Source organism: Anomaloglossus baeobatrachus, chromosome 6, assembly GCF_048569485.1.
Source record: "Anomaloglossus baeobatrachus isolate aAnoBae1 chromosome 6, aAnoBae1.hap1, whole genome shotgun sequence".
Taxonomy (NCBI): Eukaryota; Metazoa; Chordata; class Amphibia; order Anura; family Aromobatidae; genus Anomaloglossus; species Anomaloglossus baeobatrachus.
Window position 1 is genome coordinate 116,639,840 of NC_134358.1, and position 23,870 is coordinate 116,663,709.

The 23,870-nt window shown below is 45.9% G+C and overlaps 1 protein-coding gene across 1 annotated transcript in view; it reads left to right on the forward strand.

Annotated features, from left to right (window-relative positions):
- Positions 1-23,870, forward strand: part of PREX2 (phosphatidylinositol-3,4,5-trisphosphate dependent Rac exchange factor 2) — a 582,180-nt gene that overhangs the window by 245,470 nt on the left and 312,840 nt on the right. Inside the window, exon 9 of the mRNA XM_075353190.1 lies at positions 11,146-11,295. Within this exon, the coding sequence (XP_075209305.1) occupies positions 11,146-11,295 (150 nt within the window). The remainder of the gene's footprint in view (positions 1-11,145; positions 11,296-23,870) is intronic.

The window sequence follows — 23,870 nt, forward strand, 5'->3', positions numbered from 1 at the left end:
CCCCATTCACACATGAAAACTAAGCTTGTAACACTAATGAGTCACATGACACCAGAGAGGGTGAAAATAGCTAATTGGGCTCAATTTGGCCATTTTCACTTAGGGGTGTACTCACTTTTGTTGTCAACAGTTTAGACATTAATGGCTGTGTATTGAGTTAGTTAGAGGGCACCAAATTTACACTGTTATACAAGATGTACACTGACTACTTTACATTGTATCAAAGTCTCATATCTTCAGTGTTGTCCCATGAAAAGATATAATAAAATATTTACAAAAATGTGACGGGTGTACTCACTTTTGTGATATACTGTATACTATATAGATTTTAACTATAGAGTAACACAACTATTTTAAGACAAATGGAGCCTCTATATGACACTGATATACTCATTTCAAGGACCCCCTTGCTGCCACCTAAAAAATATAGTAATTATCATATTCAACTTTTTTTTTAATTATCATATTCAACAAGGCACATTAAACGCCTAAATACACATCATAACAAATTCTACCAAATCCACCAATATCCGTGGGAATGGACAATGGATTAATGTATATGGGAGCAAATTAAGTCAGGAGAGAAAAGGATTGGCAGGTTGGAATTACAACAGTTACCGTATTTTTCGTTTTATAAGATGCCACGAATTATAAGCTGCACCTCAAATTTAGAAATTTAGAGGAAAAAAAGGAAAAACAAAATATGGGATCTATCTTATAATCCGATGGTGTCTCACCAGAGGGGGCTAGGCAGCGGTGGTGGTCTCTTCTCCCTGGTGGGGCGGGGTAGGGGGAAGCAGGGGCAGTGTGGTGCAGTGGGTAGGCAGCGGTTGGTGGAGTAAGGTTGGAGGAAGCAGGGGCAGGGTGGTGCAGCGGGTGTCCCAGATGCTCAATGCGGACGGCGGCGCTGTGAGGCAGAAAGAACATCTAGGAACTGACGGCTTCAAAGAAATGGCGCCCAAAGTCAGCACCTGAGCTGATTGAGCTATCTGTTCAATCACAAGCTGAGGTCTCATCTGCGCACACACTACCTACGGGCGTTATTTTTCTTAAGTCCGTTGCTGGGAGATCAGTGGGCCGGAGGCAGTGCTTGCATAGAGGAGATTTTGAGACGAGAGCTCCATCTTTGCATGCACTGACTCCGGGCACCTTTATTTGAAGCCCACACCACCGACATTCAGGATAGTGGCCCCTGCCTCACCGCCCACAGCGCAGCAGAGCCGACAGTGCAGCAGAGCCCACAGCGCGCCGCCCGCAGCACAGCCCGCAGCATCACCCCTGTCTCCTGTGACCCCTCTCCATCACCCCCCCGGTAAGCTACATTCTACTTATAAGACACACCCCTCATTTTCTTTACAATTTTTTGCGAGGAAAAGTGTGTCTCATAATCCGAAAAATACTGTAATCCTTTCGTTCTTATTTCTTAAGTTGCTACCAAATGAGAAGACGGGTCAGTTGACTCTGACAACTTATATTTTTTTAAAATTTGTGTTACCCGTAGCGAAGATTCTTTTTCCATTACTGATAAAAACCATCATCTGGAAATTTACATCCTTGGATTCTATGAAATCTGATCACCAGTTAATATCGACTTTGTAAGATAGTAGACTTTTTGGAAATAAGGTTTTATAGGAGATTACTACATGTTGTCATTAGTTAATGGACGTTATTTCAAGAATTATATATTATGAAAAAAATGACTATGCAACACTGTCAAGACTGTCTGCTTACAGTGCAATTCTTGGAAGGAATGGATTGAACTGAATTGGTTCCAATTTAATGCCTGTTGTATGGAAACAAAATGATAATTGTCAGAAGCTACTGTCCTGTGAGCCTGATGTTTATATTCCCCTTCTGTTGGTATAGAGCGGGTGTTGTACTTGGGGATCTCTTATTAAGAGCTACCGTCTCTCCTGCTCTGACGGCAGATACCGTTCCTCTGAGTTCTGGAATGTGGTAGCACAATACGGTACAAATTTGTTCATTTTTCTCCCTTGAAACATACAAACATCTGCTGGGAACAGGAGAACAGCATGGAGATGGAATATTTAGTCATCCACTTCCTGATAGACTTGTTAATAAATTCTAGAAGACGCTGATGTTTCCCAGCTTGAGTATACAATATGTCACTACATTCTCTCTTCTCCAAGTGAGTATGTTTAGCACTCACTGCACTAGACCTATATAAAAATAGGTTCAGGATCTTTTTTCTGTATTTTAGCGCTAAAGGGGTCCTGATCCTGACTCCTGAGTAGTTTGTTTTTGATTGCTGACGTTAAGGACCATATGAATGTAAAGATGAGGGTGCAGGGCCAGTGACTGGACATCCCATAGACAAGAGTCCATATTAAACAATATTCAAATTGTCTCTCCAGTAAAGGAGACAAACTCTAGCACAGCGCCACCTATTGGAAGTAGCGATCCTAAAAGTCACAAGTGGATTTTTGACAATCCTTTGCAATATGACTCAGGATATATAAGCCAGATCAGAATCCCAATTTGCAGACACGGTGTTTCGGGGTGCTTGCCCCTCGTCAGTGCAAAGTATGGGGGTGTCTGATCTGGCTCATGAGAAAGCTATGTGGGGACCACGGGGGAACACTATTCTCCTTAAGGAGACTTTGCAAGCCAGTCTGGCTGCCAGGTAAGGGGACTTATAGCTGCAATGCCCCTCTGGGAAATAGGGAAATATTCAAATTGTCTCTCCAGTAAAGGAGACAAACTCTAGCACAGCGCCACCTATTGGAAGTAGCGATCCTAAAAGTCACAAGTGGATTTTTGACAATCCTTTGCAATATGACTCAGGATATATAAGCCAGATCAGAATCCCAATTTGCAGACACGGTGTTTCGGGGTGCTTGCCCCTCGTCAGTGCAAAGTATGGGGGTGTCTGATCTGGCTCATGAGAAAGCTATGTGGGGACCACGGGGGAACACTATTCTCCTTAAGGAGACTTTGCAAGCCAGTCTGGCTGCCAGGTAAGGGGACTTATAGCTGCAATGCCCCTCTGGGAAATAGGGAAATATTCAAATTGTCTCTCCAGTAAAGGAGACAAACTCTAGCACAGCGCCACCTATTGGAAGTAGCGATCCTAAAAGTCACAAGTGGATTTTTGACAATCCTTTGCAATATGACTCAGGATATATAAGCCAGATCAGAATCCCAATTTGCAGACACGGTGTTTCGGGGTGCTTGCCCCTCGTCAGTGCAAAGTATGGGGGTGTCTGATCTGGCTCATGAGAAAGCTATGTGGGGACCACGGGGGAACACTATTCTCCTTAAGGAGACTTTGCAAGCCAGTCTGGCTGCCAGGTAAGGGGACTTATAGCTGCAATGCCCCTCTGGGAAATAGGGAAATATTCAAATTGTCTCTCCAGTAAAGGAGACAAACTCTAGCACAGCGCCACCTATTGGAAGTAGCGATCCTAAAAGTCACAAGTGGATTTTTGACAATCCTTTGCAATATGACTCAGGATATATAAGCCAGATCAGAATCCCAATTTGCAGACACGGTGTTTCGGGGTGCTTGCCCCTCGACAGTGCAAAGTATGGGGGTGTCTGATCTGGCTCATGAGAAAGCTATGTGGGGACCACGGGGGAACACTATTCTCCTTAAGGAGACTTTGCAAGCCAGTCTGGCTGCCAGGTAAGGGGACTTATAGCTGCAATGCCCCTCTGGGAAATAGGGAAATATTCAAATTGTCTCTCCAGTAAAGGAGACAAACTCTAGCACAGCGCCACCTATTGGAAGTAGCGATCCTAAAAGTCACAAGTGGATTTTTGACAATCCTTTGCAATATGACTCAGGATATATAAGCCAGATCAGAATCCCAATTTGCAGACACGGTGTTTCGGGGTGCTTGCCCCTCGTCAGTGCAAAGTATGGGGGTGTCTGATCTGGCTCATGAGAAAGCTATGTGGGGACCACGGGGGAACACTATTCTCCTTAAGGAGACTTTGCAAGCCAGTCTGGCTGCCAGGTAAGGGGACTTATAGCTGCAATGCCCCTCTGGGAAATAGGGAAATATTCAAATTGTCTCTCCAGTAAAGGAGACAAACTCTAGCACAGCGCCACCTATTGGAAGTAGCGATCCTAAAAGTCACAAGTGGATTTTTGACAATCCTTTGCAATATGACTCAGGATATATAAGCCAGATCAGAATCCCAATTTGCAGACACGGTGTTTCGGGGTGCTTGCCCCTCGTCAGTGCAAAGTATGGGGGTGTCTGATCTGGCTCATGAGAAAGCTATGTGGGGACCACGGGGGAACACTATTCTCCTTAAGGAGACTTTGCAAGCCAGTCTGGCTGCCAGGTAAGGGGACTTATAGCTGCAATGCCCCTCTGGGAAATAGGGAAATATTCAAATTGTCTCTCCAGTAAAGGAGACAAACTCTAGCACAGCGCCACCTATTGGAAGTAGCGATCCTAAAAGTCACAAGTGGATTTTTGACAATCCTTTGCAATATGACTCAGGATATATAAGCCAGATCAGAATCCCAATTTGCAGACACGGTGTTTCGGGGTGCTTGCCCCTCGTCAGTGCAAAGTATGGGGGTGTCTGATCTGGCTCATGAGAAAGCTATGTGGGGACCACGGGGGAACACTATTCTCCTTAAGGAGACTTTGCAAGCCAGTCTGGCTGCCAGGTAAGGGGACTTATAGCTGCAATGCCCCTCTGGGAAATAGGGAAATATTCAAATTGTCTCTCCAGTAAAGGAGACAAACTCTAGCACAGCGCCACCTATTGGAAGTAGCGATCCTAAAAGTCACAAGTGGATTTTTGACAATCCTTTGCAATATGACTCAGGATATATAAGCCAGATCAGAATCCCAATTTGCAGACACAAACCACCGGGGGGGTCACTCAGAAATCCCCCGCGCTGGCTACCAGTACGTCACAATCGGGGGGTAACAAGCAGGAGTCAACCCTCCTTTATACCTCCCGACCGACAGACAGAGCACGTGACGCGCTCTCTAGCGCCCCTCTTATAGTCAGGCCAATTATGGAATTGCCCGACAATAAGCAAGGAGGCCGCTATACTACTTATGCCGATTATTGAAGGGTCCCCGGTGAGAGTAGGGTATATATTCCCCCGACCTCCGCGGGCGGAATATATAAAATCTCCCCGAATCTCACTGGCCTCCCCACAATAATCCTTGGCACAATTCGCTGCCACCAACCGCTTCACGGTAACTATTAGCCGAACACACAGACGTGGGATTCAAGATCGAGATAACAGAACAGCCCAGGATTAATTATATAATTTAATCGCCTAAAGCACACTAGAAACTACAATATATACAATAGGGAATCTATTAAACAAATCTTTTACAGCTCTAACTATACAGTCATCCCATTGTGGATGGTAGGTTCTCGGCTACCTGAAAAGACATTGAGACCACTCAAGACTTCTTAAAACAACCTGAGTTTATTTACAGCTTCTTCTAATATGAAGGTGTAATTCCTGAACTGCAATATAATGAACTTACCACCTACACTCTCCTTCTGTCGCAACCCACATAGCACACAATACACTGAAACTTATTTTCCCCAGTTTATGGATTTTCCTGGCGGAAACACAGCACACGATGAAGGCCCAACTCTTCCAGACTCTTAACAGTTCAATAGGTCTCCACCCAAGGTAGACCTATTCTAGTTTCTGTCCTAGTAGTTTTGCTTCCTTGGGTCCCCATTGATCAGACAGTGCCTGCGCCACAATGTTGCCAACACTAGCATAGTACTATTGGTTCAGTGGACAAATTTATACTCTGGGTTTGGTATGGAACTATAGAACCATCTGCTGACCTCAATCTATTACTGTCCCTTCTCCTCCTTAGAGGCAGCGGGCGCACTGTTACTCGGTGTCTGCGTTTCACTTCAATATATGCTCCTCTTGCCGCATTACTCTTCTAAGTAATTACTTCCAAATTACTTTGTCAGGCCTCAACTCACTTTGGCACCCCAACATTAGGCAAGAGCAGCACATCTGCCCATCAACTGACATACTGTTGCTCCATACAGCTGTCATATATGGTATCCATACAACATCATTTAACCTTGATGAACAAAGTGAGAATATGGCACTTTTTGTACAAAAAAAAATATTTATAAAGTAAAATTTGAAATATAATATAAATAGGAAAGTCCTCCATCTGGGATATATCTAGCGGCTCCAAATCAACAAAACACAACAAATATACAAATTCAATCAAGAAATTTTGCACAGACATCCTATTTGACTTAGGGAACATCGTAAACTATGTTTTGGGGAGAAATGTTAACCCCGTTGTCCACCAAAAAAAAAATGGTTACTTACTGTTTGGATGTGTGCGGTAATATATTGGCTGTTTTGACAGTTAGCCTGGATATTTATCAGGTGACCTATAGCAACCAATCACAGCTCTGCTTCTATTTTGCTACAGGTCATTAATAGGAGCTGTGATTGGTTCCTATAGGCAATGAAGGACATTCTTAGTATAAGAAGCTTATGCGTCAGTTAATATGATTTTGGTGGTGAGAGAGAGAGTGGGAGAGGAACAAAGATAGAAAGGAGAGTGGGAGAGTGGCAGAGTAATATACAGTTAGGTCCAGAAATATTTGGACAGTGACACAATTTTCGCGAGTTGGGCTCTGCATGCCACCACATTGGATTTAAAATGAAACCTCTACAACAGAATTCAAGTGCAGATTGTAACGTTTAATTTGAAGGTTTGAACAAAAATATCTGATAGAAATTGTAGGAATTGTACACATTTCTTTACAAACACTCCACATTTTAGGAGGTCAAAAGTAATTGGACAAATAAACCAAACCCAAAAAAAAATTTTTTATTTTCAATATTTTGTTGCGAATCCTTTGGAGGCAATCACTGCCTTAAGTCTGGAACCCATGGGCATCACCAAACTCTGGGTTTCCTCCTTCTTAATGCTTTTCCAGGCCTTTACAGCCGCAGCCTTCAGGTCTTGCTTGTTTGTGGGTCTTTCCGTCTTAAGTCTGGATTTGAGCAAGTGAAATGCATGCTCAATTGGGTTAAGATCTGGTGATTGACTTGGCCATTGCAGAATGTTCCACTTTTTTGCACTCATGAACTCCTGGGTAGCTTTGGCTTTATGCTTGGGGTCATTGTCCATCTGTACTATGAAGCGCCGTCCGATCAACTTTGCGGCATTTGGCTGAATCTGGGCTGAAAGTATATCCCGGTACACTTCAGAATTCATCCGGCTACTCTTGTCTGCTGTTATGTCATCAATAAACACAAGTGACCCAGTGCCATTGAAAGCCATGCATGCCCATGCCATCATGTTGCCTCCACCATGTTTTACAGAGGATGTGGTGTGCCTTGGATCATGTGCCGTTCCCTTTCTTCTCCAAACTTTTTTCTTCCCATCATTCTGGTACAGGTTGATCTTGGTCTCATCTGTCCATAGAATACTTTTCCAGAACTGAGCTGGCTTCATGAGGTGTTTTTCAGCAAATTTATCTCTGGCCTGTCTATTTTTGGAATTGATGAATGGTTTGCATCTAGATGTGAACCCTTTGTATTTACTTTCATGGAGTCTTCTCTTTACTGTTGACTTAGAGACAGATACACCTACTTCACTGAGAGTGTTCTGGACTTCAGTTGATGTTGTGAACGGGTTCTTCTTCACCAAAGAAAGTATGCGGCGATCATCCACCACTGTTGTAATCCGTGGACGCCCAGGCCTTTTTGAGTTCCCAAGCTCACCAGTCAATTCCTTTTTTCTCAGAATGTACCCGACTGTTGATTTTGCTACTCCAAGCATGTCTGCTATCTCTCTGATGGATTTTTTTCTTTTTTTCAGCCTCAGGATGTTCTGCTTCACCTCAATTGAGAGTTCCTTAGACCGCATGTTGTCTGGTCACAGCAACAACTTCCAAATGCAAAACCACACACCTGTAATCAACCCCAGACCTTTTAACTACTTCATTGATTACAGGTTAACGAGGGAGACGCCTTCAGAGTTAATTGCAGCCTTTAGAGTCCCTTGTCCAATTACTTTTGGTCCCTTGAAAAAGAGGAGGCTATGCATTACAGAGCTATGATTACTAAACCCTTTCTCAGATTTGGATGTGAAAACTCTCATATTGCAGCTGGGAGTGTGCACTTTCAGCCCATATTATATATATAATTGTATTTCTGAACATGTTTTTGTAAACAGCTAAAATAACAAAACTTGTGTCACTGTCCAAATATTTCTGGACCTAACTGTATATGTATAAAAAAACAAAAAAGCCAGCTCAACTCAAAAATGGCATGTATCATAAGATGTGCACGGCGCTAAAAATTCCAAACTGTACTATTTTAAAATTTGAGATTTTTGGCAAAAAATTGCAATTTCTTGAGTTAACCTGCCACGTCACGGCAAATCTCTTTAGGGCAGTCCTACTCTAAAATATTTTTTATTTAAAATGTGCCATACGGCCTCACATATGAAAAGGTAGAACTGTTTAAAGCAGCACTTACCCGGTGCTTTTCAATTCCGTGCCCATGACTGAATCATGGCTGTGGGTGGGAAAGGCCCAAGCAAATGCTGCATGAAATAAATAGCTTGTGGACATGGCCTGATGGCTGAATATGAACAGCCACCAATCGCCAAAATCAAGACAGGTGGTAAAAAAAAACAAATTGAGGTGCACAGCAGGGTGGAGGTCAGCCACCAACCAAATATATTTTATATGTATATATTTATATATATATATATATATATATATATATATATATATATATATATATATATATATATATATATAATATATAAAGCTCAGTGTATGTATGTATGTATGTGTGTATGTATGTATGTATGTATGTATGTATGTATGTCCGCTAAAGGAATTTGCACCGTCGCATTTACAATCACGAAATTTTGCACAGATGCCCCATGTGACTCAGGGAACGTCACAGACTATGTTTGGGCGGGGAAAAAAAACTGCTTTCCAGTTACTCTACAATAATGCTGCAGCCATTAAAATGAATAGAGGTGGGAGCTGCAGGCTATAAATAGCAACTGTCAGTTGGTGCTATAGGAACAAAATAAACTCTTAGTATAACAAGCTTATGTGTGAGGTAAAAAGATGTCGGAGGTGAGATGGATAAAGAGAGACAGAGACACAGACAGAGACAGCCGGACAAAGAGACAGCCGGGCAAAGAGACAGCCCTAGAAAGAGACAGCCGGGTAAAGAGACAGACCTGGAATGAGACAGCCCTGGAAAGAGACAGACCGGGAAAGAGACAGACCGGGAAAGAGACAGACCGGGAAAGAGACAGACCGGGAAAGAGACAGACGGGCAAAGAGACAGATGGGCAAAGTGACAGACGGGCAAAGAGACAGATGGGCAAAGAGACAGACGGGCAAAAAGACAGCCCTGGAAAGAGACAGCCCTGGAAAGAGTCAGACTGGCAAAGAAACAGACTGGCAAAGAGACAGCCGGGCAAAGAGACAGCCGGGCAAAGAGACAGCCGGGCAAAGAGACAGCCGGGCAAAAAGACAGCCGGGCAAAAAGACAGAGAGAGAGACAGACAGATACATAGATTGAGACAGATAAACTGATGCAAATACAGTCAGAGAGATAGAAACAGACAGACAAGGAAAGAGACAGACAGCGACACACAGACAGAGAGTGGGAGAGAAACAGAGAGGCAGTTACTATCCCGGGCAACGTCCGGGTACTACAGCTAATATATATATATATATATATGTGTCGCCCTGGGCAAGCCAGGGGACACAGGTCACACACCACCACACCCCACACTCCAGGTAGGCACATCACAGCTAACCACAAATCCTTGTTGCCTTCCTCCAGGAGTCTGATGATGCACACCAGGGGGTGGGCCAGGCGGTTGGCTCCGCCCACCAAGGAGCTCACAGCTCTGGAGGCAGGAAGAAACCAGGCGGATGAGTCCAGGAGGAGGAAGTGGAAGGAGTAAACAGCAGAGTAGCCCAGGCAGGGCAAGTGTGAGGAGCTAAAGTGGAGGAGTTAAGAAAGTGAAGGTGAAAGTAGTAAAGGAGAAAAGCAAGTGAAGTGACAGAGGAGAAAGAAGCCTGAAGGGTCCAGCTTTGTGAGGGCCAGATCAGCAAGGTCAGCAACGGCGGTGACTGTCTGGAGGGGGACCGTTTGGAAGTTCCTGGAAGGACCCCGTTGGCTGTGTGCCCGGTGGTCTGGAGCAGTGTTCCGAAGGACAGTCAGCACCAAGGCAGGGGCCTCTCGGACCCCGGCAAGGCTAGGAGTCGCCAGATTTGCCAAATCCGTCAGTGACGGGGACGCAGCTCCCCCAACAACCAAGTCCCGAGTGAAGGCAACAGCCCAACCTGAACCGGGGAGACACCGCCACCGCCAGGGCACCAGTTTCCCCAGGGCCAGCGCCTGCGGGCAAAGTGTAGAGCTCCTCCGGCCCAGATTGCAGCCGGGGAGCGGGTAACCGGAGGGAATCCACCGATACCACAAGTCAAGCAAAGGTGCAAGGAAGAGGGACATCACCGTCACCTACCGGGAGTGCAGGTGCAGCCGTCTGTGGGACCGTCCTACCAGCCATTTGGTTTACCGTACAAACTGTGTCCGTGTGTCAGGCTGAGTGAGTACCATAGTGCCGCAAGGCACAGCGCTGCCACCGCGTCCCTGCGCCCCCCAGGCCCTACACTTCACATCTCATCACCGGGCCCCGGGACAACCAACCCCCTACCCACGGAGGGGAGAAATAACATCTTGCTGCTCCATACCATCGCTCCCGGGATCCCCATCCAAAGCAGCGGTGGTGTTCCAACCTCACCACAACCGTGGGTGGCGTCACGGACAATTCCCCTTACCCAAATCCCCTTTTACTGTGGAGCCTGGGATCACAGACCGGGTCACGCCATCGTGATACCCACAGAAGTGACTCTGTGGCCCGGATCTGAGTACCCCTGGTCCCCGGGCGAAACATATATATATATATATATATATATATATATATAAAGCATTTGTGTACATTTAGAGGAGTAGAATTATTTAAATATTGTACACCAAGTACTTAAAATATTTCCTTGTGTATGATGCACTATTTTCACTTGACATGCCTCAATGAAATGTTGTGTGTACTAGTATCTTAGTATCCTCATTGGATTTACACATTTTGCCTCTTTTAGCCGATTTCCATAGCAGTGGTAACCTTGTCGTCAATGGCTGGAAGATACACAACACAGCAAAAAACAAGTGGTTTGTTTGCATGGCAAAGACACCTGAGGAGAAACAAGAGTGGCTGGAAGCAATCCTGAAAGAGAGGGAGAGGAGGAAAAGTGAGTACATACGAGCTCTTAGTACCTTTTTTGTTTTTTTTTAGTACAATGATGGCTAACCCTTAAAAAGCGATTGACTAATCTCACTGAATCTGCACTGGGGGAACCACAGCCTGGAGCTCTTAGTGCAATTGTCTGGTAGAAAATTAATAGGGCAGTTATCACAAATGCAAGTTATCTTCTTCCCAAGGAATGGGTGGAAACTTGCTCATCACTGGTAATCCGACCATTCCAAATAACTGGGCTCTGGAGTTCCCTATTAGATTGGAGCAATGGCCCCACACCAGTGTTCCAATTCCTTTTTTGTCATTGGGAGAGTCGGAGAAGGCCAAGGACAATCCACGAGACGATAAATTGAGCTATGGTGCAAAAGTAGCTGCACACCATTCATGAAGAGTTTTCTAGATTCCCTTTTTTGGATCAGTGGACGTTCTAGTAGTCGGTACCCCACTGATGAACAAGTTTTAGGTATCCTAGGTATAGGTGATAACTTAATTTATGGTTCAACCCTTTTATTGTGAAAATGTGGAAAAGCATTAGCATTATATACATTAATTAGTACCGTATACATCTAATCAAATCTATAATATATCACTCATGGAAATTTTACTACACCATGTGCAGACTGATTAGGCAAGTTGTATTTTAGCAGATTTTTTTATTATTGATCAACAACTATTTTCTCAATCAACCCAAAAGACTCATAAATATCAAAGCTTAATATTTTTGGAAGTTGAAGTGGTTTTTTTTTTAGATTTGGCTATCTTATGAGGATATCTGTTTGTGCAGGTAACTATTACTGTGCAGAATTATTAGGCAACTAAATAAAAACCAAATATATTTCCATCTCACTTGTTTATTTTCACAAGGTAAACCAACATGTGCCGCCCCCACGTCAGTAGCAGCCGGGCTGCTCGGATCCAGACCCGCAGTGTGGCTCGAGGGATTCTCCGGACCCGGGGGTCACACGGACACTCCAAATGAAAGGGGACGTATTTGTACGGGATTTGCCGTAATCTGTCTGTGACGCCACCCACGGTGTGTGGTAAAGTGTGGCACCACCGCTGCTGTTGTGGGGCACCCGGGGACGATGGGATGGCAGCTGGTTGTTAACCCCACTGTGGGTAGGCATGGTTGCCCCAGGGCAGGTGACTCGGTGCAGGGGACGTTGATGGCAGGGGCCGGCACGCCTGGTCAGACCAGAGAGTCTCAGTTTACTCATGATTAAATAAATCAGACAAGTCCAATGGTTAACCAAAGTGCTGGTGGCCGGCTGCTGCAGCCGGGTGTACTCTGGTCCCTCACCCGGGGTGATGATCTGTGTCACTTTCCTCTGCACTGTGTTATGATATGGTTTACTCCCCGGTGTGGAACACGGGAGTGCGCTCCCGGTACTTCTGTTGGGAGCCGTGCCCGCTGACGCTGACCCATGGAATCTACCGGGCCCTGGCGGATGCCCTATCCCTCTCTGTGCGTGGTTGTCTGCTTTTGGGACTTTGGTTGGGACAGGACCTGTAATTCTGCCCTCAATTGGTTAATTAGCTAGGCCGTTGGTTCCAGTCCTGGCTTCAGGGTCCAGGTACCCCCTCTGTGCACGGTTTCCGGGTCGGGTCTCTGGTGTCGGTACCGGCGGGCTCCAACCCTGCCCCGGTCCACCTCGGATCTCCGGCTGCCGTCTTCCCGTCTCCTGTCAGACTCGGACCACCATCTGCCACCTAGCCAATACACCGAGGCTCCAACACCGACGCCTCTGCTCTTATACTGCACTTTCTCCTCCTGCTCCTATCCACCTGAACTTCAACTCAGCTTAACTTAACTTAACTGACTTTTTTCCCGCCCCGGGTTCTCTAGACCAATAGGGGGGCGTTCTCCATCTGCCTAGTCCCGCCCACTGGTGTGCCTTTCCTACCCTGGGGGGGTGACTAGGATTTTGTTGGCAAGGTTTAACCCTGTGAGGGAAGGTGTTGTGCGGGGGCCTATTCTGTGTGACCACGTGGCGGTGCCAGGGCGTCACAAATATAACTGCACAAAATTTAGAAATAAACATTTCTGACATGCAAAAACAAAACCCAAAAAAATTAGTGACCAATATAGCCACCTTTTTTTATGATAACACTCAACAGCCTACCATCCATAGATTCTGTCAGTTGCTTGATCTGTTTATGATCAACATTGCGTGCAGCAACCACCACAACCTCCCAGACACTGTTCGGAGAGGTGTATGGTTTTCCCTCCCTGTAGATCTTACATTTTATGAGGGACCACAGGTTCTCTATGGGGTTCAGATCAGGTGAACAAGGGGGCCATGTCATTATTTTTTCATCTTTCAGACCTTTACTGGCCAGCCACGCTGTGGAGTAGTTGGATGCATGTGATGGAGCATTGTCCTGCATGAAAATTATGTTTTTCTTGAACAATGCCGACTTTTTCCTGTACCACTGCTTGAAGAAGTTGTCTTCCATAAACTCTCAGTAGGTCTGTGAGTTGAGCTTTACTCCATGCTCAACCCGAAAATGTCCCAGAAGTTCATCTTTGATGATACCAGCCCATTCCAGTACCCCACCTCCACCTTGCTGGCGTCTGAGTCAGAGTGGAGCTCTCTGCCCTTTACTGATCAAGGCTCTGGCCCATCCATCTGGCCCATCAAGAGTCACTCTCATTTCATCAGTCCATAAAACCTTTGAAAAATCATTCTTTAGATATTTCTTGGCCCAGTCTTGACGTTTTATCTTATGTTTCTTGTTCAAAGGTGGTCGTTTTGAACCCTTCTTTACCTTGGCCATGTCCCTGAGTATGGCACACCTTGTGTTTTTTGATACTCCAGTAACATTGCAGCTCTGAAATATGGCCAAACTGGTGGCAAATGACATATTGGCAGCCTCACGCTTGATTTTCCTCAATTCATGGGCAGTTATTTTGCGCCTTTTTTGCCCACCACGATTCTTGAGACCCTGTTGGCTATTTTCCATGAAACGCTTGATTGTTCGGTGATCACGCTTCAAAAATTTGGCAATTGCAAGACCCATCCCTCTGTGAGAAATCTCACAATTTTGGACTTTTCAGTGCCCGTCACATCTCTCTTCTGACCCCTTTTGCCAAAGGAAAGGAAGTTGCCTAATAAGTATGCACCCCTTATATAGGGTGTTGATGTCATTACACCGCACCCCTCCTCATTAGAGAGATGCACATCACCTGATTTACTTAATTGGTAGTTGGCTCTCAAGCCTATACAGCTTGGAGTAGGACAACGTGTATAAAAAGCATCATGTGATCAAAATACTCATTTGCCTAATAAGTCTGCACACAGTGTATATTTCACTGTGCCTCCAATTTCATATAAAAAAAAATTAATTTACACAACTAGTTATAGTTAGACATGAGCGAACCAGAACTGTAAAAGTCGGGGTTCATATCGAACAATGGGTGTCTGGAGCTTGATCCGGTACAAGTTTTTTTTGTTTTTTTTTTTAAAAGTCTATGTCCGAGTTTGGGTGCTGTTCTCATGCTAACCATTCAATCGAGCATCACTGTGCTCGGGTACACTCGGTGCCCAACCAGTGAAAGCCGCTTGCAGTCTCTAACTGGCTCTAACTGGGAGTAAAAACAACGTTTTTAAAATGTAGTATGTCCAAAAATTAACCCTCTCCTCCCCTGAAAATGCTCTGTTTATGGCTGGCTGTATGTGGGCGGAGAGATGGACTGCCCAATCAGTGACTTATATGGGGTTTGGGGTCCGGGAACCAGGTCGGGTCATATCTGGGTCTCAAAAAGAACTTTTAACTAAAGTCTGGCCAAACCTGAACATCCACGGGTCCGCTCATCCCTCGTCATAGTGACTCCATGTCAAACTTTTACAACAGTTAAATATTTAAAAATAAAAAAATTGTTTAAAAGAACAGAGAGTCCTCAGTGGCTCTCTGTTCTTTTAAACAATTTTTTTATCTCTACTGGCTAACACGGTACAAAGATATATTTTACTTGTATTTAAAAATAGTAATTGGTTAATACAGTCAAATCATCTATTCGGTGAGGCCACTGTTAGTCGTGAGGAGTGTTAGCTTTGTCTGAATTGTTTCTTCTTGTAGTCTCTGGATATAAACAAGAACATAAGTTGGGCGTTTTAGCCGCACAGTTGAGTGGTCACATGGATATCATAACTCGCAGTCTGCACTAATTCATTGTGAGTAAGAGTTTCCTGATATAAAGAATATGGCGCTGAAATGAAAGTCTAGACCCATCCTCGCTCGGTTTGACATGTTTCTTCTGTGTTCCTGTAATCCCTATTTAAGAGTTGTTTTTAGCTTTATGCTTCTTTTAGCACAGGATGCCATATGAGTCATTGCTAAAAAAGCCTCTTGTAAATAGCATAACAGTTGTAAACAGTCTCCCCAAATTAGGTATGTCTTATGTGAGATCAGATCATTCCACCTACTGTATTCTGCATTGTTAAACTTCCATTGCGTGTAGTGGTCAATAAACAACGTCCATGACAACCTAAACAATGGATATCATATTAGGTAAAATTCCACTAGACTCTTCCTGCAGCCATGTGCCATCTAAATCCTGCTGCTGGCTCCAAACAGTAGTGATACTTATAATATTTTATGATCTACTTTATTCTTATATTCAAAAGCAGTAAGAATGGCTAAGCAGTGAATCCTGAAAGTGTGAAATTAGTTGGACCTTTAGGAACATTATTCTTCTTTGCCACATCTATGTTATGTAGCACCCCTGAACCCTTCAGGGCACTACTAGATACTGCATCCTGGCAAGGAGGCATGTCCTCCCCCAGGGACCTGGAAGATCAGTGCCGGTACCATCAAACACATAATATCCTCAGTTCCCTTGCCCAATCTGGGGTGACTGACTAGTTGGAGACCCAATGGATGGCCATCTAAGGGTGGAGCCGATCTATTCCACTAGCCAACAACCCGGGGTGAGGAGCGAGACAGCAGGTCAGTCAGAAGTGACCGTAATAAAAGATGGACATGTCTCGAGACGGGGTCATATAGCAGTTACCTGACTGGTACAGGAGAGTGGTTGCCAGGGAGGGTACGACGAGGTACCCCTGGAAACAAAGCACCGACGGGGCACAGGGCCCCAGGTTAGGTGAACGCTTCAAGCTGCCTAACAAATACCTGCACAGTGAGGGGACCATCCAGGACCTCACTGACCAAAGAATCTGGGGGCACCAGACGAACAAGAGAGCCAGGGACCGGAACAGAACACCGACCCTACAGGGTTCACACTGCCCGCCAAACGGACCAGAGACTGACGACAAACAGGAGGGGACCCCCAGATGCTCCAGGCCACGGAGTTCCACAAAACTACTGAGAGGTGCAGGGGAAAGAAGCCACCAGGTTACCACACCGGCACTGGGACTACAGGGACCATGGGTCTGAACCAGCCGTCCAGCATTACCATCACTGCGAGTAAACAACAGTTGCACTGCATTCCCATTGTGTGGTCTCCGTTCTTTCCATGCCGCACTCCATAATCCACCCCCTGGGGCTCAGCCCTACTTGCGGAGGGCCCAACATCCAAGCTGCCATCACCACCAGCCCCAGTGGCCATAGACTGTGCAGCGGCAGCTCCAACTACCTGGCTGCAACTCGCAAGTGGCGTCACGACACATACTCTTTCATCTCCCCTGTATATAAACCCGTTTTAAAGCAACCCCCAGGGTCACGGAACCGGGCAATGGCCATTCCATACCCGTGACACAGCATCCCCGTACATATACATATATAGTACCCCATAGCCCTTTATCTCTCAGAGGGAGGATCAGAGTAAAGCCCCGGATGTTCTATCCTTTTTCTGCTAGCCATCTAATATAAATTGCTGGAGAATTCACCTTGCTAAGAAAATAAAAAATGCAAGCTAGGCTATCTTATATGATAGCTGTGCTGTTTCTATTTGTCTTAGTTAAAACTGTTATTTAATGTTTTTCATGCTTGTCTCTGCTGCCATCTACTGGTCAGACCTTTCGGCTCCTCGGTTTCTTTTGTCCAGCCCATGGGAGTGTCTGATGACCCTCTTGCATCACATCCTGGGATGTTCATTTCCAAATCACAGTTTGTGAGAACAACTTCCCATATTGGATTGGAGCTACTAGGAGCAAAGTCTTCTGACCACGTAGTAGCTACAGAGGCAAGCATCACTGAGAATTACAATGCCAGGTACTTGGATTACTGCACTCTGCATGTCCTAACCTTTGGAGAAAATAAACCACCATTGTTTCATCTCAGCATGTGCATTTTTCACTGTGGAGTGCTCTGGTCCTGTCTGCCCCACCTATAGGAAAAACGAAGGTAAGATTCTCACAACCTCTCACAACTACGCACCTTCCATCGCCTTTAAGTGGGGACAGAACAGTCAGAAGACTGCTTAAGAGCCCAAAACAAAAACTTTCTTGAGAGTCCAAATCAGTCAGAAGACTGCTTAAGAGCTCAATACCCCGGCTACAGATCCCTAAGAGCCCTGTAACTTCCCATGTAATCTGCCTAGCAACAAGCCTTGTGCACTAGTCTGCCTGCACAGTGCATGCCTGGACAAGCCTAAGGGGAAGCTCTCCCATCTGCCACGTCCTGTGTCACCTCTGCTTGCATTGTAAAGGGACAGTTTATGCACCTGCTGTTTCCCTCTAGCCATACCACTTCTATAGACTTGCAGTACATTATACCCCATTACTGCACATCGCTGCACTGCGAACCCCAAGTTTTACTAAAGACACCTTGGGAATCTCATCAGGGAGTCCTTGCAGAGCTGCACAACGATTTTTGGACCCCTATTCAAAAGTCAAGTTTCTTAAAGAGACAGTACACCTTAAATCAAAATGGCTGAAAAAGACCTTGGACAGTTCCCCACTGCTGAAACAGAGCAAATACAATCTGATACTGTCCATTATGAAGCCCAGGAGGCAGAGCCCACGCTTTCAGCAGACCAAGTTGTCCGACCGAAGCGCTCTTCCAAACCCACGATAAAGGCCACTGAAAACTATCACACTATGAAAGATGAGCTATGTGAACACCTGGAAGAACAGTGGGAACAAGTCACCTATTACATTCCAAGATTTGAATCCTCATCAGGTGATACCACATGCTTACAAGCCGCTCTGGAACGGCTGAACACAGCTCATGAAAGATACAAGAGACTGTCAACAAGGTACATTACCTTTCTAAAAGACTCTAAAATTGATGAAGCTCTTTCAGACCTGAGCAAGGCAGAAGAGGTAAACAAGGAAAGAGATGCCAAGGTGCAAGATGCCATAGACAAGGCCGAACACTGTATCTCTCACCAGCAAGAAACCAGATCACACCGATCAACCTCATCTAGACGTTCCTCTCGGTCATCCAGGTCATCATCCTCAAGAAGCTCAGCCCTGAGCGATAGGATACTAGCGGCCCGCATAAGAGCAGAGGAATCCAAGGTGAGATGTTCCTTCACAGAAAGAGAAGTAGAGGAAGAAGCCAAAAGGGCAGAAGCAGAAGCCCTTGCAAAAGCAGAAGCTGCTAAAGCAGAAGCCCTTGTAAAAGCAGAAGCCGCTAAAGCAGAAGCCCATGCAAAAGCAGAAGCTGCTAAAGCTGAAGCCAAAAGGGCTGAAGCAGAAGCCCTTGCAAAAGCAGAAGCCGCTAAAGCAGAAGCCCATGCAAAAGCAGAAGCTGCTAAAGCGGAAGCCAAAAGGGCAGAAGCGGAGGCTCGGATAAAGATTCTTCGGTCACAGATGGAAGAGGAAGTTGCGCTAGCTAAAGTGAGACTACTTGAGCAAGCATTGATCCAAGGTCCTGATCCAGCTCACTCGCCACCACTGGAAGCAGACAATCCAGTTGATCGCACAAGAGACTATGTACTGAATCAGTTACTTGTAGCAACCCTGGTTTGCAGTACCGTCCAAGCTGACAACACCGAAACCTCCAACTTACCTCTACCAGTGCCAGTGCCACCTAAAGCACCCGAGCAAATTAATAACAGTCACCAAGAGGTGCCCTCTCAAACACAGTCACCATGGCAAGATGGCAACCAAGTGTTTCCTGACCCACTTCCACAGCTCAAGCAGCGGTCATCAGAATCTACAGAGGCTAAACCACAGCTCAACCCTGCAGCAACGTCATTTTACCCGGGAACATCTCATCCATTCACGCCAGGCAGCCCATACGCCCCAGGGGCATCACGAGTCGTCGTGGCAAAAAGTGGTGAGAAATCAGATATGTCTGAGTTTGCCAGGTTCATGGTGAGCAGAGAGCTAATCAACACTAGTCTCACGAAATTCGATGATCGTGCAGAGAGCTACAGGGCCTGGAAAGCAACTTTCAAGGCAGCCATCGCCAATCTCAACTTCACTGCGGAACAGGAGCTCGACCTCCTGATCAAGTGGTTGGGCCCAGGCTCTACAAACCGTATCAAGAGCCTCAGAACCGTCTATGTGGGACAAGCAGAAGCAGGTCTCGCTGCTGCATGGCAGAGACTGGAATGCACCTTTGGCAGCGCAGAAGCAATAGAGAAAGCCCTATTCAAGAGACTGCAGGACATCCCAAAGATCAACCTTAAAGAAGTCCACAAGCTTCAAGACCTAAGTGATCTGCTCATGGAGCTGGAGCTCGCCAAAAGAGACCCTCGTCTGTCTGGGCTGTGCTACCTGGATACAGCCCATGGAGTGAACCCAATCGTGGTGAAGCTGCCATACAGTCTGCAGGAGAAATGGGCAATGTCAGTCTCAAGGTACAAAAGAATGAATGACGTCACCTTTCCCCCATTTATTCAGTTCTGCAAGTTCATTGACGAGCAGGCCCAGAAGAGGAATGACCCCAGCCTCGACTTCCTAGAGTTCAACACTTCTGCAGCTGCAACATCATCATCATCAAGGTATGAAGGTGCCATACACAAACGCAGAGACATTAAGAACACTGTGAGTGTCAGGAAGACTGAGCTACCATCACCTGCAGCACGCACAGATAAACAGAACACCATCTCATCACGAGATAAGTCTTTCAATCAAGAATGTCCCATCCATAAAAAACCGCATTCACTGAACAAGTGCAGAGGGTTTAGATCCAAAACCCTACAGGAGCGCATGAAAGTCCTCACAGAGCTTGGGATCTGTTTCAAATGCTGCGCATCACTTGAGCACATGGCCAAGGACTGTAAATCCATCGTCAAGTGTGAGGAGTGTCATAGTGAAAAACACGTTTCAGCCATGCACCCAACCCAGCTAGCTAGAGACACACCGGCTGCAGTCACCACCACTCCCACTCCAAGTCATGGCGGGGAGCCCAAGAATCAGACTGACACCACCACAGCCGTCTCCTGCTCATGCTCAGAGGTATGTGGAGAGGGCCAAACACAGAAATGTTGTGCCCGAATATGCCTCATCAAGGTTTATCCCGAGGGACATCCAGAAAAGGCAATGAAGGTGTATGCCATCATAGACGACCAAAGCAACCGGTCCCTAGCAGGAACCAAATTCTTTGAAGCCTTCGGAATTAATGGACCATCAGAACCCTACACCTTGAACACCTGCTCAGGTCGCATTGAGACTAGCGGCAGAAGAGCCCAGGGATTCATTGCTTCTCCTATCAATGGGAAGACTGAAATACCTCTACCAACGCTCGTTGAATGTAGCCAAATACCCAGCCACAGGAATGAAATTCCTACCCCAGAAGCTGCATTTCATCAACGACACCTAAGACACCTCGCTAGTGTTATCCCACCTCTGGACAATAACGCAGAGATTCTACTCCTGCTCGGCAGAGACAATCTAAGGGTACACAAGGTGCGACAGCAGTGTAATGGGCCTGACTATGCACCATACACCCAGAGACTGGACTTGGGATGGGTAGTCATAGGAAATGTGTGCGTTGATCGATCAGAAATTGATTCCTTCAAGACTTATGTGCATGGAAATGGGCGCACAACCTGCCTAAAGCCATTCCTCATCACTATGGAGTGAAAGAGAAGTCTCCAGACACAATACAGCTACCTGACATCGCTTCTTCTCTGCATATCGACAACTTGGGAAGATCAGTCTTTCACACAACCAAGGACGACGATAAAGTAGCCTTGTCAGTAGAGGACAGAGAATTCATCGGAATAATGGACTGTGAGTTTTCTAAAGACAAAACCAACCACTCTCCATTACCCTCCCGATCTACCAGGGGAAGACTCCCAAACAACCGAGATCAAGCTCAGACCAGATTTAACTCTCTTCAGCGTTCTATGAACAGCAAGCTTGCAATGAGAGAACACAGCGTCGCCTTTATGGACCAGGAAGTCTGCAACAACCTAGCAGAACCTGTACCAGCCGAACTGAATCCAGCAGATCACGCAACTAGACCTATGTCTATAAGTTCTTTTGCTAACTCTTCTTGGCTTACAGGTCCAGAGTTCCTGCTGAGACAGTCAGAAGAAGGTGTCCAGGAAGCCTTCAGCATCCTAGATCCAGACAACGATCCAGATGTCCGAGCTGAAGTCAATACCCTGGCCACCAGTGCAGAAAAAACTTCCAACTTCGGTTGCCAACGTTTTGAACGTTTCTCCAGCTGGACGAGGCTCGTCAGGACTGTCGCTAGGTTAGTGCATATCGCCAGATGCTGTCGTACTGACCTTAAAACCAAAGACTGTCATCGCTGGCATGTCTGCCACAAAGCCCTTTCTGCTGAGGACATCTCCCATAGCGAGTCCCTCATAATACGCCACCTCCAACAGAGTGAATTCGCCATAGAATGGAAGTGTTTATACAACAAACAGCAGATTCCATTAAGAAGTCCTCTCGCCAATTTAAACCCAGTCATCGACAGTTTCGGCTTACTAAGAGTTGGTGGTCGTTTAAATCAGGCTCATCTTGGAGTTGCAGAACAAAATCCTCTCATCATTCCCAACAAACACCATGTTACAGTCTTGCTGATCCGACACCACCATGAAAAGACTGAACACCAAGGCAGGCAAATTACAGAAGGTGCTTTACGGTCTGCAGTCCTCTGGATTATTGGAATGAAGAGACGTGTAGCACAAATACTACACGATTGTGTGCACTGTCGTAAAGCGAGAGGAAAACAACTGTACCAGCAAATGGCTGACTTGCCTACAGACAGACTTTCCACAGAGCCACCTTTCACCTACGTGGGCCTAGACGTTTTCAGACCATGGATGGTGTCCACACGCAGAACTCGCGGAGGCCAAGCAAACAGCAAGCGGTGGGCTGTGTTATTCACCTGCATGAGTGTTCGAGCCGTTCACATTGAGGTGTTAGAGTCCATGGATACCTCCAGCCTAATCAATGCTTTGAGAAGGTTCCTTGCCATCAGAGGACCAGTGAAACAGCTGAGGTCTGACCGTGGAAGCAACTTCGTTGGTGCATGTAGAGAACTGAACATCGACACCAAACCTATCCAAGATCAGCTGGCAGAGAAAGGTTGCACCTGGATCTTCAATCCCCCTCACAGTTGTCACATGGGAGGCTCCTGGGAGAGGATGATCGGGATTTCACGCAACATCTTGAACTCCATGCTAATGGACGTCAATTCCTCAAGACTCACACATGAGACTCTAGTCACTCTTTTAGCTGAAGTCTCAGCCATTATCAATTCAAGACCCCTTGTGCCGGTGACCATGAATCCAGAAACACCAACCATATTAACTCCTACTATTCTCATTACCCAAAAAACTGACAACGCGGTAATGCCCAGCGGAGAGTTCACCCACGCGAACACTTATCAAAAACACTGGAAACGGGTTCAATACTTGGCTGACTACTTCTGGAACCGATGGAGGAAGGAATACCTCACCATTCTTCATGGAAGAAAGAAGTGGCGTCATCCCAAGCCGAACCTCAAGGAAGGAGACCTAGTCCTCATGAAAGATCAGACCACAGAAAGGACTGACTGGCCTATGGGACTAATTACTAGGATACTGCCTAGTCAGGACGGCAATGTTCAGAAGGTGGAGCTAAAGGTCATCAGGAAAGGTGAGACGAAGACCTTTGCAAGGCCAATCCACGAACTTGTTCTGCTTTTGCCCATAGAGAGCGTCCCTACAGGATGAACGCTACCGGACCTGAACTTTGAGCCATCCTTCTTGTTTTGGACTCAATTGAGCTTGTTTTTGCATTTAACATGCCTTTCCTTTCAGGTTGTATTATGGACTCAATAGTGAAATCCCCAAAGTGAATTTCAGACGGGGAGTGTGCTGTTTCTATTTGTCTTAGTTAAAACTGTTATTTAATGTTTTTCATGCTTGTCTCTGCTGCCATCTACTGGTCAGACCTTTCGGCTCCTCTGTTTCTTTTGTCCAGCCCACGGGAGTGTCTGATGACTCTCTTGCATCACATCCTGGGATGTTCATTTCCAAATCAGAGTTTGTGAGAACAACTTCCCATATTGGATATGAGCTACTAGGAGCAAAGTCTTCTGACCATGTAGTAGCTACAGAGGCAAGCATCGCTGGAGAATTACAATGCCAAGTACTTGGATTACTGCACTCTGCATGTCCTAACCTTTGGAGAAAATAAACCACCATTGTTTCATCTCAGCATGTGCATTTTTCACTCTGGAGTGCTCTGGTCCTGTCTGCCCCACCTATAG